The sequence below is a fragment of the Microchirus variegatus genome, assembly GCF_963457635.1.
Source record: "Microchirus variegatus genome assembly, chromosome: 10".
NCBI classification, from domain to species: Eukaryota; Metazoa; Chordata; class Actinopteri; order Pleuronectiformes; family Soleidae; genus Microchirus; species Microchirus variegatus.
The window spans coordinates 9,640,545-9,654,582 of NC_139811.1; the positions used below are offsets into that span (position 1 = coordinate 9,640,545).

Below are 14,038 nucleotides of genomic sequence, written 5' to 3' on the forward strand. Positions count from 1 at the left end.
CGACGACCATCACGCACGCACATTCACGCTGGCACGCACACATGACAGTGGTTACACATGAAAGCATGAATACTAGTAAATCAAATCAGCTTGTCAGACAGCCGTGTTCTTCACACGTCCAATTACAACATGTCTTGTTCACAGGCTCATACGTGACCGGTGGAGTTGTGTCCCAGTGCGACTGTAGTCCAATTTGCTGTGGCGGGTTAGGCATTCTGAAGAATGACATCATAGCTTGTTAAAACTGAAGGATAAAAATGCTTCTTCAAAACATTTGAAAAATTTTAAAATACCCCACCACCCCCCCTGACCCCCTCCTGCTGTGCTTCTTCCTTTAACGACCAACAGTTCGGTGGCGAAGAGGCGGCAAGAGACTGTGTGTGTTCTTGTGATGCTTGGCTGCTCTGTATACTTGCTGTATACTTGATTTTCTGTTAATGTGTGTGTGTGTGCGTATGTAAAATGTCAAAGAGTTGTGTGCAAGCACAGGTGTGACTGTGTGTGTATGTGTCTCTGTTCATTTGTGGGGTTGTGGATTCATCACTCCACAGCAAAGCCGCAGGTCTCCTCCACAGCCGTCAGCAGTTTCTCATAGAGTTTCTCATAAGACTCGTAGGGCGGGATGTCTATCCTGTTAAAACTAGAGACACACAAAAACAAACAACAACATTAGCGACGCGAGGACTGAAACAAATGCTGATTAAAAAAGAAGGTGCGTGAGTCTTACCATGTGTGAGCCTTGGGTAGATTATCCGTGTTGGCATCTATCAAGTGGATGGTAAAGAGCCTTGGTCCTGCAGAACCTGTAGAACCTTACACACATACATTCTAGTTATCACTGCTCAGTTCTGCTACATAGAGCATTACAAAGTATCTAAAACAAGTCAAATTAGCTAAAAATGGTGCAATACTTTTATTTAACTGGCTTAAAAATTCATTTAAAGTTGGTGCAAGTGCAAATACAACTATTTAAAATACATGCGATACAGCAATTACAGCCTAATCCAATATTATGTTTATTGGGATATATCCCTGAATCACTAAGATCACATAAGAACACTGTACATTGTATGCTTATGTTGGGCCTAAAGACTGTTATGAATAAATAGGTAGATGAACCTCCTTCAATACATTTGTGGACTTCATTTCTCTGGAAAGTCTAAGATTTCGTATTAACGGTCAGAATGACCTTTTTACAGCAAAGTTTGACATTCATAATTAAATGTAGCATAATCGAGCTCAAGCATATCGGTTTCTGCAAATAATAACTCCGATGTATTTGAAAGTGTTGTATAATAGGTGTGTGTGTGGTCTCCAAGCCAGTGCATGACCCACCCTGCAGTGCTTTAAACCCCTGTAACGGGACTCTGGTGGAGCCTGTGACAAACTGCAGCAGGCGTCCTCTCCTCTCCTCGCTGAAGGCCTCCACCGCCTGCCAGAACCACCGCACCACGTTGCTTTCGCTGGTGCAGTGTTTTAAGCGGGTGTTCGTCTTCCAGTCGGCGAGGTCGATCTTCCCCAATCCTCCGATGATCAGCTGGACGAGGAGAGGCAAAGTTGACCCCAATATGAACACAAACAATTCAAACTACTAACAAGAAGATAACATCAAGGTGGCTTTTTAACTGGAAAAAAAGCAGATGTGCGATATACATCATTTCACATGTACCTCGAGTTCTTTATGGTCAAAAGGTTTGAGGAGGTGCTGCGGGATGAGCTCGCTGAATCCCTTCTGTAAGGCCAGAAACTGGGCTTCAATTCCTCGCATAAATCTCCAGTTCACATAAAGTCTGAAAGACACAAATGCGCATGATGCAAGCCAGGTAAACATAAAATACTGTAAAGTACTGCAAAAGAATTGTGCACAGTAGCTCTTTATTGTATCTACTCTGTATCTGGGGCACTATTTGGATAACAACCCCAAAATAGATGAAACATTACCGTCTCATTGTCCTTACCTTACATATTCTTTCTTGTTCTCCTCAGTAACGGGGATATTCCGGCCATTAGGTTTGAGTTCATGTTGTGAAAACTTTCCAAAGGCATTGTGCTCCACGCAGAACGTGTGGTCAAGGACTGATGTGATGTCGTTCTCTCTGCAGAAAGTAAATAAGACTGTAAGGGAAAAACACTATCTATCTGGAGAGGAACGGTGTCCAACTTAAAATAATCAGGATTAAAAAAAAGTGTTTGTTTGTTTGTTGCAGAAATGTGCTCACAATATCCAGACGAGGCTCTTGTGCAACTCCGGGTCCGTGGTCTCCAGGTCGTTGAGCTGAATGGGTTTGCCTAACAACTGTTTGTAAAAGGGCAACGTGAAGCTCCCGTTGATGTAGTGACCGTGGAAAACTGCCAGGCCCATCACACGACCCACAAAATGAAAATATGACAGGTGGTCCTGAAAGAGGGCGACGCAGAGAAGGAACACAGTCAGTCCTGTGTAGGTCAGCTGTGTGGAGCTTTAAGTGTCTTCTGTACACTACCGTTCAAAAGTTAGGGGTTACTTAGAAGTGTAATTATTTTTGAAGGAAAAGCACTTTTCTTTTCTATGAATATAACATTAAATGAGTCAGAAATACACTCTTTACATTGTTAATGTGGTAAACGACTATTCTAGCTGCAAACGTCTGGTTTTTAATGGAATATGTACATAGGTGTATAGAGGCCCATTTCCAGCAACCATCTCTTCTTCTAATGGTACATTGTGTTTGCTAATTGCGTTAGAAGGCTATTGGATGATTAGAAAACCCTTGTGCAATGATGTAAGCACAGCTGAAAACAGTTTTGCTGGTTCATTTTGCAACTCTTTTGATGAATAAAAGTGTGACTTTTAATGGAAAAAAACAAAAATTCTACAGGTGACCCCAACCTTTTGAACGGTACCGTATGTGTGCTAGTTTGTGTGAACTCACGGGGTTGATGGAGGAGTCAGGGTTGATCTGCAGCGTGTAGATATTGTCCGTGGAGTACTGGAACAGGCCATAATATGGGTTCAACATCTCATGACACAGCAGGTACAGCCACTCCCTAAAGACAACCAGACAACATGTTTAAAACCTGGAAGCAACGAGGAAAACCGAAAAACAAACAAACGACAAAAAAAACAACAACACTGGACTATGTTATGTAGACTTAAAGTGGGCTTTATATTCCTCTGTTTCACCTGGTTTGGTTGAAGTCAATATTTGTACGAACAGTCTCTACACAATGGAGCATGGATGATTCTGGCAGATCTGTGTCATGTCCTGTACCATGAATACAGAGACTTTAACTTGCCAGATGAGTCACAGTCCCCAAAGAGTCCGTTCATCCACATATAAGTCCTCATGAAACTGCCCTCGGAGGGCTAGTAGATTCCACATATTAACATATTTCTATTTAAAACGAGCAGCCAGGGACGGTCTTGGTGCCATATTGACTGACGTCTAGAGTAGCTGTTAGCGCTAAGTGGGTGGCACTGCTACGACACAGCGTGACAACGTGGATAAACACGGGAAACTGCCTCCTCTCTGCAGCGGAGGACTTTTCCTATGTGTTAATAGAAGAGGAAGCTGAGGGGGACGTTTCTGAGGAAGAGGTTGATGATGAGAATGTTTTTGAGTGAGGAAATCTATGTTAAAACCAGTAAGTGATGCCAGTGGAGCCACTGACAAAGCAGAGAAAACAATGTTTTTGTAATGCTTCGTGCAGTGCAACACAATGCTATGTGCATTTCTTGTGCAGTATTTTTGTGCAATTTTGTGTCCTGCATGTGTGTGTGCAGTTTTAGCCTAAGAAACATTTCCTCGGGGGAAAATGAAAAGTATAACACATCCTATTTCCTCTTTGCAAAACAATGCTGGCAATATTGTACCAAAACAACAATTTAAGATGACACAGGAAAACATGTTTAGCCAAACACTTTCAAGGCTTGCTTAATAACAGGAAGGCCAATGCTGTGGGGTTTAGCAACCCAACCACACTCTGCACCAAATAAATTCATTAAATTGACTTACTGGGAATTAAATAAACTTTCATGTGAAGAGATATAGCACTTTCTGTTTTTTAGAATCTGTGAATTTAAGATTTTCATTGAGTGACATTTTAACTTCAGATACAAACAACGTGAAGGTAAACAACTTGTTTACTAGTATACCAACTATATAATATATTTAAACCAGGGAGATTAATAATAAGTGTGAGTGTGAATTACCTGGCCACCCCACCATAATCCAGGCCCTCCTCTCCTCTGAACTTTACCATGAGACGCTTCTTCAGGTCTTTGGGCCTCATCTTCATTATTTGTCGATACGACTCCTGCATCAACAAAGAAAACAAACACGTATGACCAGATAAACAGAGAAACAGTGAAATAATGGTTTGTTGTGACTGGTGCAAGAGTCAAGAAAGAAACATCCTTATTTTTTAAGGAAAAGCACTTTTTCATTTTCATTGAATATAACATTAAATGGATCAGAAATACAGTCTATACATTGTTAATGTGGTAAACGACTATTCTAGCTGCAAACGTCTGGTTTTTAATGGAATATGTACATAGGTGTATAGAGGCCCATTTCCAGTGTTCTAATGATACATTGTGTTAACTAATGGTGTTAGAAGGCTATTGGATGATTAGAAAACCCTTGTGCAATGATGTTAGCACAGCAGAAAACAGTTTTGCTGTTTTTTTGACGAAAGCAAAGTTTGATGGAAAACATCAAAAAATTGTATAGGTGACCCCAAACGTGAACGGCAGTGTAGCTCGAGCACCCACCTCAAAGATTTCCTCCCTGGACACTTCTATGCGACAATGCCCCGCTTGAGGCTGCTGCAAAGACAGCTCGTGCCGCAGGAGCTTCAATTTATGGACCAGGTCTCTTTCGTAGCGCGCCGCCACGTCTCCATCTCCTCCTCCGCTAACACCGCCCACTCCTCCACCTCCCCCATCCTCACCCCCCATATCCATCTGGGGGGTTTGGGAGGATTCCTTTGCTTGAGATTGCTGGCTGAAGATGGGGAGGAGTAGACAAGGACGGGGGGGGGGGGGGGGGAGGACAGCATGAGGAGAGGGAGAAATACCAGGTAAGAGACGAGATGAAAGAGAGTAAATAAAAAGGCAGAAGGGATAACACAACTTCAACTGTGTACTTCTGCACATGCTCCACAGTTCAAAAACCAAGAACCAAGCTGGCCCAAGAAGAAGACATCAGCGAGAATGTAAATCCATAGTGGTGCACTTCATTTGATGAATCAATTCCTCGATTACAGCAGCTCAACTTATTCCAAACCCAAATTTCTGTAAATCACACTCTTCAGCATTAAAAACGAGTTGATAAATGTTAGCAGGTCATGTTCGTATCCTGTCTGAGTTCAGCTTTATAGCAGTGACAGATTAACAACGGATTATTCCTAAAACGACTTATTGTGTCAGGACGTAGTCGCCGCCAGTCTGACACAAGTTTTTCAAGTGCGTGTGCATTCCTGTACCTGATAATTGTGTGTAGGCGTGGGTCTGTGAACTGCGTGGTTCTGTTGTTATGATCCACAAAGTAGATCCGACCTGACACAGTGCTTCGGACCTCCCAGCCCACTGGCAATGGACCAAGCTCCTCGCAGCTGACACTGGCCAGGTCTCTGCAACAGGGGCAAACAACAAGATTGAGACTCTCAACCCTCATACTGAACGGTACATAGCAAGGATCGGTGCGCTCCAAAACCAAGACCCCATGAGGCCCAAGAAAACAACCAGAGAAAATCCCCATAATCTGTGTACATAGTGCAGCATTTGTGCTCCTATAATATATGTATGAATGCATATATGTATGAATGCATATATGTATATATATATATGTATATGTATATGTATATGTATATGTGTATATATATATATATATATATATATATATATATATATATATATATATATATATATACACATATACACATATATACACATGCACAGAATATACAGAATATACAGCATTATCCTTTACAACTCAGCAAGGGTTCATTCTGGGACCACCCCCATGTCAGTTTATGTTTGCACAAGGCACAAGTGAAGTGGGATGCATTTGTACCGTGGTATCCGAGGATCGTGCCAGGTACTGACACCCGTCTGTGTATGAAGGAAGTACACCTGGCCCTGGACTGTTGTTCGCTGCTCTGTTTTATCAAGAAAGACAGAAGTTGGATGACTTTACAAATAAAAAAAAATCTGGGTCAGATAAATATTCAGGATATGGTCAGAACATTGTTGACTGACCGTATCCCTCTGGTAGATCAGGCGGTTGATGCCCGTGAGGTCTGTTCTGAGGGGTGTGGCCATGGCTTCTGGAGTCCTGCCCTCTGATTCGCTGCGTCTGAAGACGGCTCTCCTGACTGGGCGAATCGAGCCGGCAGTTCCCGCCCCCCGCCGCCCCAGTGGGGTCAGAGTAGGGCAGCGGCTCTTCACTGAAACATCCCTCAAACACAGGCCTGTGTACCAACCACACAAACGTTTTATGTCGTTAAACACGGAATAAATAACGTGATAAAGAATTTAGTAATAAGATGATCAGAGGTTTGTGGTGACTCACTCACCCATCATTTTCAAGCAGTCCTCTGCAGTCCACCACAGGGCCCCCACTACCGATGCGGTCTCGTGTTTGTAAACTCACTGGAAACAAGCAGGTGGTAAAGTTCAGAATGATGACGGTCAGCATTTGTGTGTGTGTGACACACAGAGAGGGCAGATTATTAACAGAGAGAAAGAGTAAAGAGACATAAAGAGAAAGAAAGAGATAACATGTGCAGCCTTACCAACAATCTGTCCCCGCACTGCATCGCTGTCTGAGGGATTGAGCTTACATAGATCTAAACGCTGGTCTGTAAAGAGACAGGGAAACTTATTTAGTAAAATTCCACACCTGAAAATACCTGTGTAAAATAATAAAATAAGAGATAGACGTACATCCTGTGTCTTTTAGTCTGCTTATAGCATTGGACAGAAGTCGTATACAGCCCAGGAAGCCTGCCCCCTGTCGTTTATGAATCTTTTTGTGGTTCCATATACTTATGGTGATGGAGTCTGTCTTTCCAATGTAGCTGCAAAAGAGACATCATGTACTTAATAAATTAAACACCAAACCTATACATTTATTACACAAGCATAACCTTAAAACACTGATGTATGAACTGTGTTAGTGCTGGGCAATTATCACAATAATGTTTCATTATTGACTCACAGGTCATAGTGCTGATTCCATTTGGGATCCAGTGTGCTTTTGACTGTGTCTGTCGAGTGGCATTGACCCGATCCGTCCACCACAACTTTGGCAAATGGATCTGGCAGACCTGTAAATAATTAAAATGAAGAATCTGTACTGGCCAAATGAACTTGCATAGAAGACAGTAATAGAGTGTGGAACATAATAACGCTCTTCACAATAACACCCAGCTCCATATTTGTGAACACAATCGGCTCAATAGTTTTCTTTCGTAGACAATTGACAATCCTTTAAACAAAAACAAGCACAGTGTAACTGCTTGATACAACAGCCATACTACTCCATTATCTTTATATTCATATTAATATTTACCTGTCCCTGACACTACCCTGGCTTTAGTACAGACGGTTAAAAACAATTAGGAAACGATGACTCCGTTACTCGCATTCACTTCCTGATTGGCTCTGATCACCTGTGAGACAGCTGTGAAAGTAAATCTACTGTTACATTTACTTTCAGTTTCACCTTGATGTTGTTCTGGCATTTTACCATTGTTATTCTTTTTATTAATACTCTTAAGATAACTAAGCAAACAACTGCAGAAAAGAGGAATTAGCCTTCTGTTTACACTAGAATGTGCAAACCCAGTGTGCCTAAATGGATACATTATATAGACTTTTTATAGGCTTATTAGTATGGACACATACAAATGTCTGATTGCGTCTCAGTAACCGGGGTCCACTCACTATAAGCTGCGACAGGTCAACACATTTCCTCCCTGCTATGAGGGAAGAGTGGTAATGCACAGCACAATCGAAGACAAGCAACTGAGCAACACCGCTGTGCTGATGACACACGCAGATCCTTAATGAAACGCATCATCTCGTCATTACCCTACATCATAAAGTCAGATTAATGCACATGAAAATGAGCACAGTAGAGGTACTTACGAAAGAAGTCTTTCTTCGCAAGGTTCTTGGCACATAATACTGCGAAACAGAAAAAAAGCATTATAAACAAAATGCCATGCACACAAATATGTAAATGATCTCAGCGTGTGTAGGCTGATACAAAGTGGATGTTGATGCAGATTAAAACAGGACAAAGAATGCTGGTGGTGAGTGTAATATATGAATGCCAGAGGATGCCAAGAAACAGATAAATATGTGATATGCAGACAGGGTGAGCAGCAAAAGTACAGGCTGGTGTCATGACCGCTGCACAGTGCACACACAAACTCACAAAAAAGGCCTCCCACAGTGAGAGTGGCAGAATGCCTCCTCTGCCACATCATCTTTGTGGATTCAGAGAGCAGCTCTGAACTGACCAAGACAATGTGGATTTGTGAGTCTGTGCAAAGCATTCGGGTTTGTGTATGTGCGTGTGGGTGAGTGTGTTCAGTTTGCCAGACAAGCCTGTGTGGTGCAACAGTTGGCATATGTCACCCTGGACTGCTGTAATATTAAAAGGGGGGAAAAACACAACACAACAGAACCACAATAAGACAGTTTTTTGTCCAGTCCGTCACAGCACAAGTAATCCTAACTGTGGGAACTGTGGCACACGCTTCAGTCCGACTCTGGTCCGACAGAAGGTATACATGAAGGTATAGATAGTAATAATTTGACTCCAACTCACATTATGTGTTAGTTTGAAATTTGATTCAGTACAATTTCCATCATATGAACGGTTTACATGTATTACAAAACAATAATTAGTTGTTTTCTAATGTCATGTAAACATTCTGACTGACAGTCATTCAAGGTAGACTACCAGGTTTCATAGCCAGGAACAAACAGGAAACTATGACTAATGTCTCTGCTCTTCTCATTCAGGATAAGACAAATGAAAGCACGTCATCTGCCTGAAGGTGTAACGTAATGCAACTATAGGGATGTGGGTATGGAGTTTCTTCACTTTTCATTGCAGGTCAGTTTCCCCCTGAATGCATCTAAAAGACAAAGAAATCTCACTTTGTCTATTTTCTAATGTGTATACGTGTGTGTGTGTGTATATATGTGTATGTATATGTATATGTATATATATATATATATATATATATATATATATACACATATATACACACATATATATATATATATACACACACACACACACACACACATATATATATACACACACATATATACATTTTTTAGATTCATTAATTTATAAACTTTATACCAGTTGAACAATTGTGGCGTGACACTGGCGACATTTCAGAACTGGAGGTTTTTGTTACCGTCTAGACACTGAGGAACAAAAGCAGTCTGGCGATCTCCACCACCTGAACACTTAATCACAGCTTTGAAACGCAATTAAAATCTGGCATTGGTTTTCGTTTGGCCCAGGCACCCATCTGGGAAGTCGGGTCAGTCAGCCCCTGGTTGCGGATGTGGTGGCTGTGGCGGTGTACACATGTGTCTGGTGCAGCCTGGTCTATTTCCTGTGATTAACCCGTGGAGAATGGCGGCACAATATCCTTCCCCTCTTATTCATCATTCATCCGCTTTGAATCCTCCTCCTTGTCCTCGTCCTCCCCCTGACTCACACATTCCATAGCTAGACCTCATCTTTTTGACACAGACTCAATAAAAGAGAGACAACGACAGAGGGAATCAGATTTCTCGTTTGCCCCTGCCTCCTCTTCCTGAGTAGCAGGAGAGGACTTTCTCTGTCACTGTCATTCCGGTGCTCTCCTCCCCTTTCGCCCTCCAATCTCTTACCAGAGACAAGAGACACCCCTTCTTTAAACCCCCCTCCCTCTCCTCTCTTTCAGCCTCTTGACCAGTTCCTCTGTGGCACTGAATGTGTAACAGGCCCTCTCTCTGCACCTCAGGAAATTCCTTATTCTGTCAAGGTCATGGCTGCTAAATGCACATATGCAGCCGCTGCTCAGCTGGTTCTCAATTTCCTCCACTGCAACTTTTTTTTCAGGGCATTTAGGTCCTCTAAAAAAGAAAAACTGAGCGAACAGTTCCTGCAGATGGTGGAATTTACATGTACAAGTTTTTACTTCCCTTTGCAGTTTTACTCTCGCAGCAAAGTTCTTATTTTATTTGGATAAATGACAAGAGCCATAAAAGTGTAACGACTATGAAGTTAATTTAAAGATAATGGTCAATTACTGTTGCAAAGACACCAAAGTGATACGTGCTCAGATTGATGATCCTGTTCACAGCTTGAATGCTGCAAACGCTCCGAAGCTGAATAGAGAAGTTAAAAATGCACTCTCAGATTTACAAGTAAATTAGAGATGACCCACAAGAGATTATAACAACGTAGTTTGCTGTATAACCTTTTAATTCATTCTTTTTTTCTCCTCCAAATACTACTCATTCATCCACATCTCTGCTCTTGTTTCCGTCCTTTGTGAGAATCACCTGCTGTCCACCCGAAGGCCTGCGCTAATGCTTTGACGATGTGTTGTTCAATCAAACCAGCGGCCACAAAAACCTTGAGCGGCACGTGTTGCTTCTGTGAGCAAATTAACATAATCCTGCTGAATCGCTAATTCGAACATTCACTCAAGCCCATTACTCACGACAAAGCCACCCCTTTCTCTACTTATTGGCCCGTTTATTTGCTGCACTTTGCTTGGCTGTGTCACCAAGTCTCCGCATTCTTCTTCCCCTTACCAAAGAATTATTAAACATGAGGACAAATCTGATTTAAGGCGCCAGTGCCAGTGTCAGTATTTATTACTGTTGTACTGTAATAAATAATAGCCTCCCTGAAAAGTGATAATATTGTACCTTCAAATCTCCTCCAGCTCATCTCATCTTAACCTCACGAAGGGATGACAGAGACATAAAGACACAACAGTCACTTCTTACTTGGCTAATACACGTGAACATAAACACAGCCTAATCTCTCAAATGTGAATCAATGCCAAACTTGCCTGGTCTTCATCTGTGCTGCTGCCAAAAGACATACAGGCCTTTTTCCAATGTAGGCCAAACAACCCCTCTCTTTCCGACAGACTAAACAGAGTGAACGCCAGCCGATCGGCATTGCACCCCCATTGGCTCACCGCACATTCCTTACCCAATTAGAATTCCACTCATACCTGTGGGGGGCGGGACACAATCACCAGCAACAACCCCTGTTTGCATCCAAGCTGAACCTATGAGTAACTGGTTCAAAACATGCCAACACAGATACACACACACTTGTGAAATTATCTTACTGTATATACAGTTGGACATAATGCATTTTCTAGCTTAACCCTTAACCTAACCTAACATAAACCCAAGTCTAACCCTGACATTAAAACCTAGTCTGAACCCTGAAAAGTCCTTTACAGTTGTGAGGATCAAAGTTCGAGTTTTAATGTTTGTCTTATAAAAGAGTCTTTATTTAACATTAAGACCAAATAGAGATTCAGTGTATACTGTTCATTGTCAGTTTTTTTCTACTGTTAACACTGTTTTCCTGTCAGTTTTGCTTAAAGGCATATTAATTCGCAAGACTGAAATGTTTATTTAGGGGGGTGTCGTATGTGAATAACAGTGTCAGACCAATGAATCCATCTTTTGTCAAAACATGAGGGTTTGCTCTGTCAGCACTATTGGAGTCCAGTTTTAGAAGAGGAGGAACAGAAAATAAAAAATGTTGCACGTGATGGGCATTTTTAGACAGCACATCATTTTTTATGCAAAAAAAAAAACATCCATCACAATCATACACTTGGTCTGCCCTTCTACGCACAGTCTGTCAGTAAGCAACATTTCATGTGCGTTTCTTTGCTCAGTTATGAATCAGAAAGACAAGACATCTGCCCAGCGGCACAGAACAGTCATTACCATTTGAATAGAGGTCCCTGGATGCCCAGTGGGGTCACATTAGCTACAGTGAAAACCATTGTTACAGCTGTGCATGTGACTCAGTTTGAGTGGAGTGTAACTGTGTGTAAGAGCCAGCGGAACAGCGGAAGCGTTAATGTGAGAGACAGAGACTTGTATGTGCCCTGAAGAGGAGAATCTGACCCAAAAACAAACAATATGTTTTAGTGTCCACGGTTCCCAGAGAGTAAATGTGACATACACAAAGCTTCAAGAAATTAAAATTCACCTTAGGCTTCCTGTACAGACTCAAAATCTGTTTCTCTATAGCCTTAGGTCAGTGGCATATTTCTCTGTCCAGGCTGTCTTTGGCAAAAACCATTTACCTTGTCATCCACCTTGTCCAAACTTGACCCACAGCACGTACCACTAATTTAAAACATTTCATTGGAGATGGGTCAACCGTAACTTTTAAAGTTATCTCGGGTACATTTCCTGCTTACGTAAATCAGCTATCTTTCTTACAAGGAGGTCATAATCTCAGGTCTGATAATCATCTTCAGAGTAAAGCGGTAAATCAAGCCACTATGCTACCTGGTCCTGGAGCAAACTTAAGTCCTTTCTAACACTTAAGTTAATGTTCAATACAGATTATTGTGTACAATACACATTTTAAATATGAAGTACTCTCATGTTATGTCCTATGTTTCAATGTGGTCTTTTATTAGAGAGCCATGGTCCAATCAAATGAATATAAACATAAGATAGCATGAACTCACAATGACAATAAACAATGTTTAATTATTGCTGCCTTGTTCATCTGTAGTATTCCTATTTATTGATGTTATGTTAACGTGGTTGTTCAAGACATGCTAAGTAGCCTTGTCTTAGCTAGGACTCACTTGTAAAAGAGACTTCAATTTTAATGCGACTTCCTGACACAGTTAAGGTTAAATAGTACGCATAAATAAAAACGTTTTAGGACAAGTTCAGCGAGTCACAGACATTTGTCTAGCCACAGCTGACACGGCACCGAATTCACAATCGATAGCCATGGCTAATCTAGGGTAGCATGTCACATCTTCCAATAGAATAATTTTTCAGAAAACCTGTGGGTCAAAGTAATCTTTTATTCTTGAGTCAGAATTCGTCGCATTCAGATCGGGCGATGGTGATGGGCTAGTGGTCAGCACACAACCCAAAAACTGGGTGTAGCGTTAGCTAGTGAGCGTTAGCAGTCAACAATGTTACGATTAGCCAACGCGAGCTGGCTAAGCGGGGGGCTTTGCGTTAGCAGTGGATAAAGTTTCTGGTTGTGACTTGGAAGTAGCCTGAAAACAGCTGGACAGTAGGACATGTGAGGACAGCGAGTCACAGAGCTTTCACGGGGTCTGTCCTTTCGGCTATTTCGTTAGCATATCAGCTAACAAGCTAGCACTTGTACCGCTGTGTTTGCCACACAAAAACCGGATGTTTGGGCAAACGGCAGAGCCGAGAGCTGCACGGACGCGCCGCGGTGTCTCGGTTGCCAATGCTACCAACACTAAACATCAGCAGTAAGTGGGAGGAAAGTCTTAAGCTCTTGATAAAACATGCTCGATAAGCTCTTTCTTTCGGTCTCGGGTTTTTTTTTTTTACCTGTCAGTCGGATTTTGATGCTGGACCCGTTCCTCCTAGTCCCAGGATTCGACATCACTCCGGGAAAACAGATCACAAACTTCCCGTCTCCCAAAAACACAGTTTCACCACTCAATGGGCACACGGATAGCTGCAGTCTCCAATCATGCGCGTTGTTTTTGCTCTCCTTGCGGGTTAAATTGTATTATTTCATGGCAAAGTCCTGCGCTCCTTTGAAGCCCGACAACACTGGAGAACATTTTCGGGCAGGCTCAAGCACGTACTGACGTCATGTTCTTAATGGCTCAAACGTTTACGTGCTCGTGTCTGGGAAGCGTGGGCGTGCCCGAGAATACAGGCTCTTCCCAGCAAAACAATTTTCTTCTTTTACTTTTGTTTTTAGATATTATGTCTAAAAAAAACCCCACATGAATCATATTTGTTTAGGTAATT

At 42.0% G+C, this 14,038-nt stretch overlaps 1 protein-coding gene across 3 annotated transcripts; it reads right to left on the reverse strand.

Annotated features, from left to right (window-relative positions):
* Nucleotides 1–358: 358 nt before the first annotated feature.
* smurf1 (SMAD specific E3 ubiquitin protein ligase 1) lies at nucleotides 359–13,834 on the reverse strand. 3 transcript variants are annotated; one of them, XM_083897015.1, is made up of 18 exons: nucleotides 13,607–13,834; nucleotides 8,135–8,173; nucleotides 7,203–7,311; nucleotides 6,929–7,062; nucleotides 6,778–6,843; nucleotides 6,559–6,634; nucleotides 6,242–6,453; nucleotides 6,057–6,141; nucleotides 5,467–5,613; nucleotides 4,754–4,985; nucleotides 4,193–4,296; nucleotides 2,913–3,027; nucleotides 2,220–2,398; nucleotides 1,959–2,096; nucleotides 1,670–1,790; nucleotides 1,336–1,537; nucleotides 728–803; nucleotides 359–640 (listed from the first exon to the last, which is right to left on the reverse strand). In XM_083897015.1, the coding sequence occupies exons 1-18, from the start codon at nucleotides 13,659–13,661 to the stop codon at nucleotides 541–543; spliced, it is 2,190 nt and encodes a 729-aa protein (XP_083753141.1). In that variant the 5' UTR covers nucleotides 13,662–13,834; the 3' UTR covers nucleotides 359–540. The 3 variants fall into 3 exon arrangements, with proteins under 3 accessions (XP_083753141.1, XP_083753142.1, XP_083753140.1); XM_083897016.1 differs by having other exon boundaries at nucleotides 728–812; XM_083897014.1 differs by having other exon boundaries at nucleotides 728–812; nucleotides 5,467–5,658.
* Nucleotides 13,835–14,038: the final 204 nt, after the last annotated feature.

Coding starts and splice junctions, on each gene's coding strand:
- smurf1 (XM_083897014.1), bottom strand. CDS start 13,661: ATGTCGAATCCTGGGACTAGGAGGAACGGGTCCAGCATCAAAATCCGA. Junction 3,028..4,192: donor GATTATGGTGGGGTGGCCAG/GTAATTCACACT, acceptor GGTTGTCTTTAG/GGAGTGGCTGTACCTGCTGT. Junction 813..1,335: donor GGGGTTTAAAGCACTGCAGG/GTGGGTCATGCA, acceptor TATGTGTGTAAG/GTTCTACAGGTTCTGCAGGA.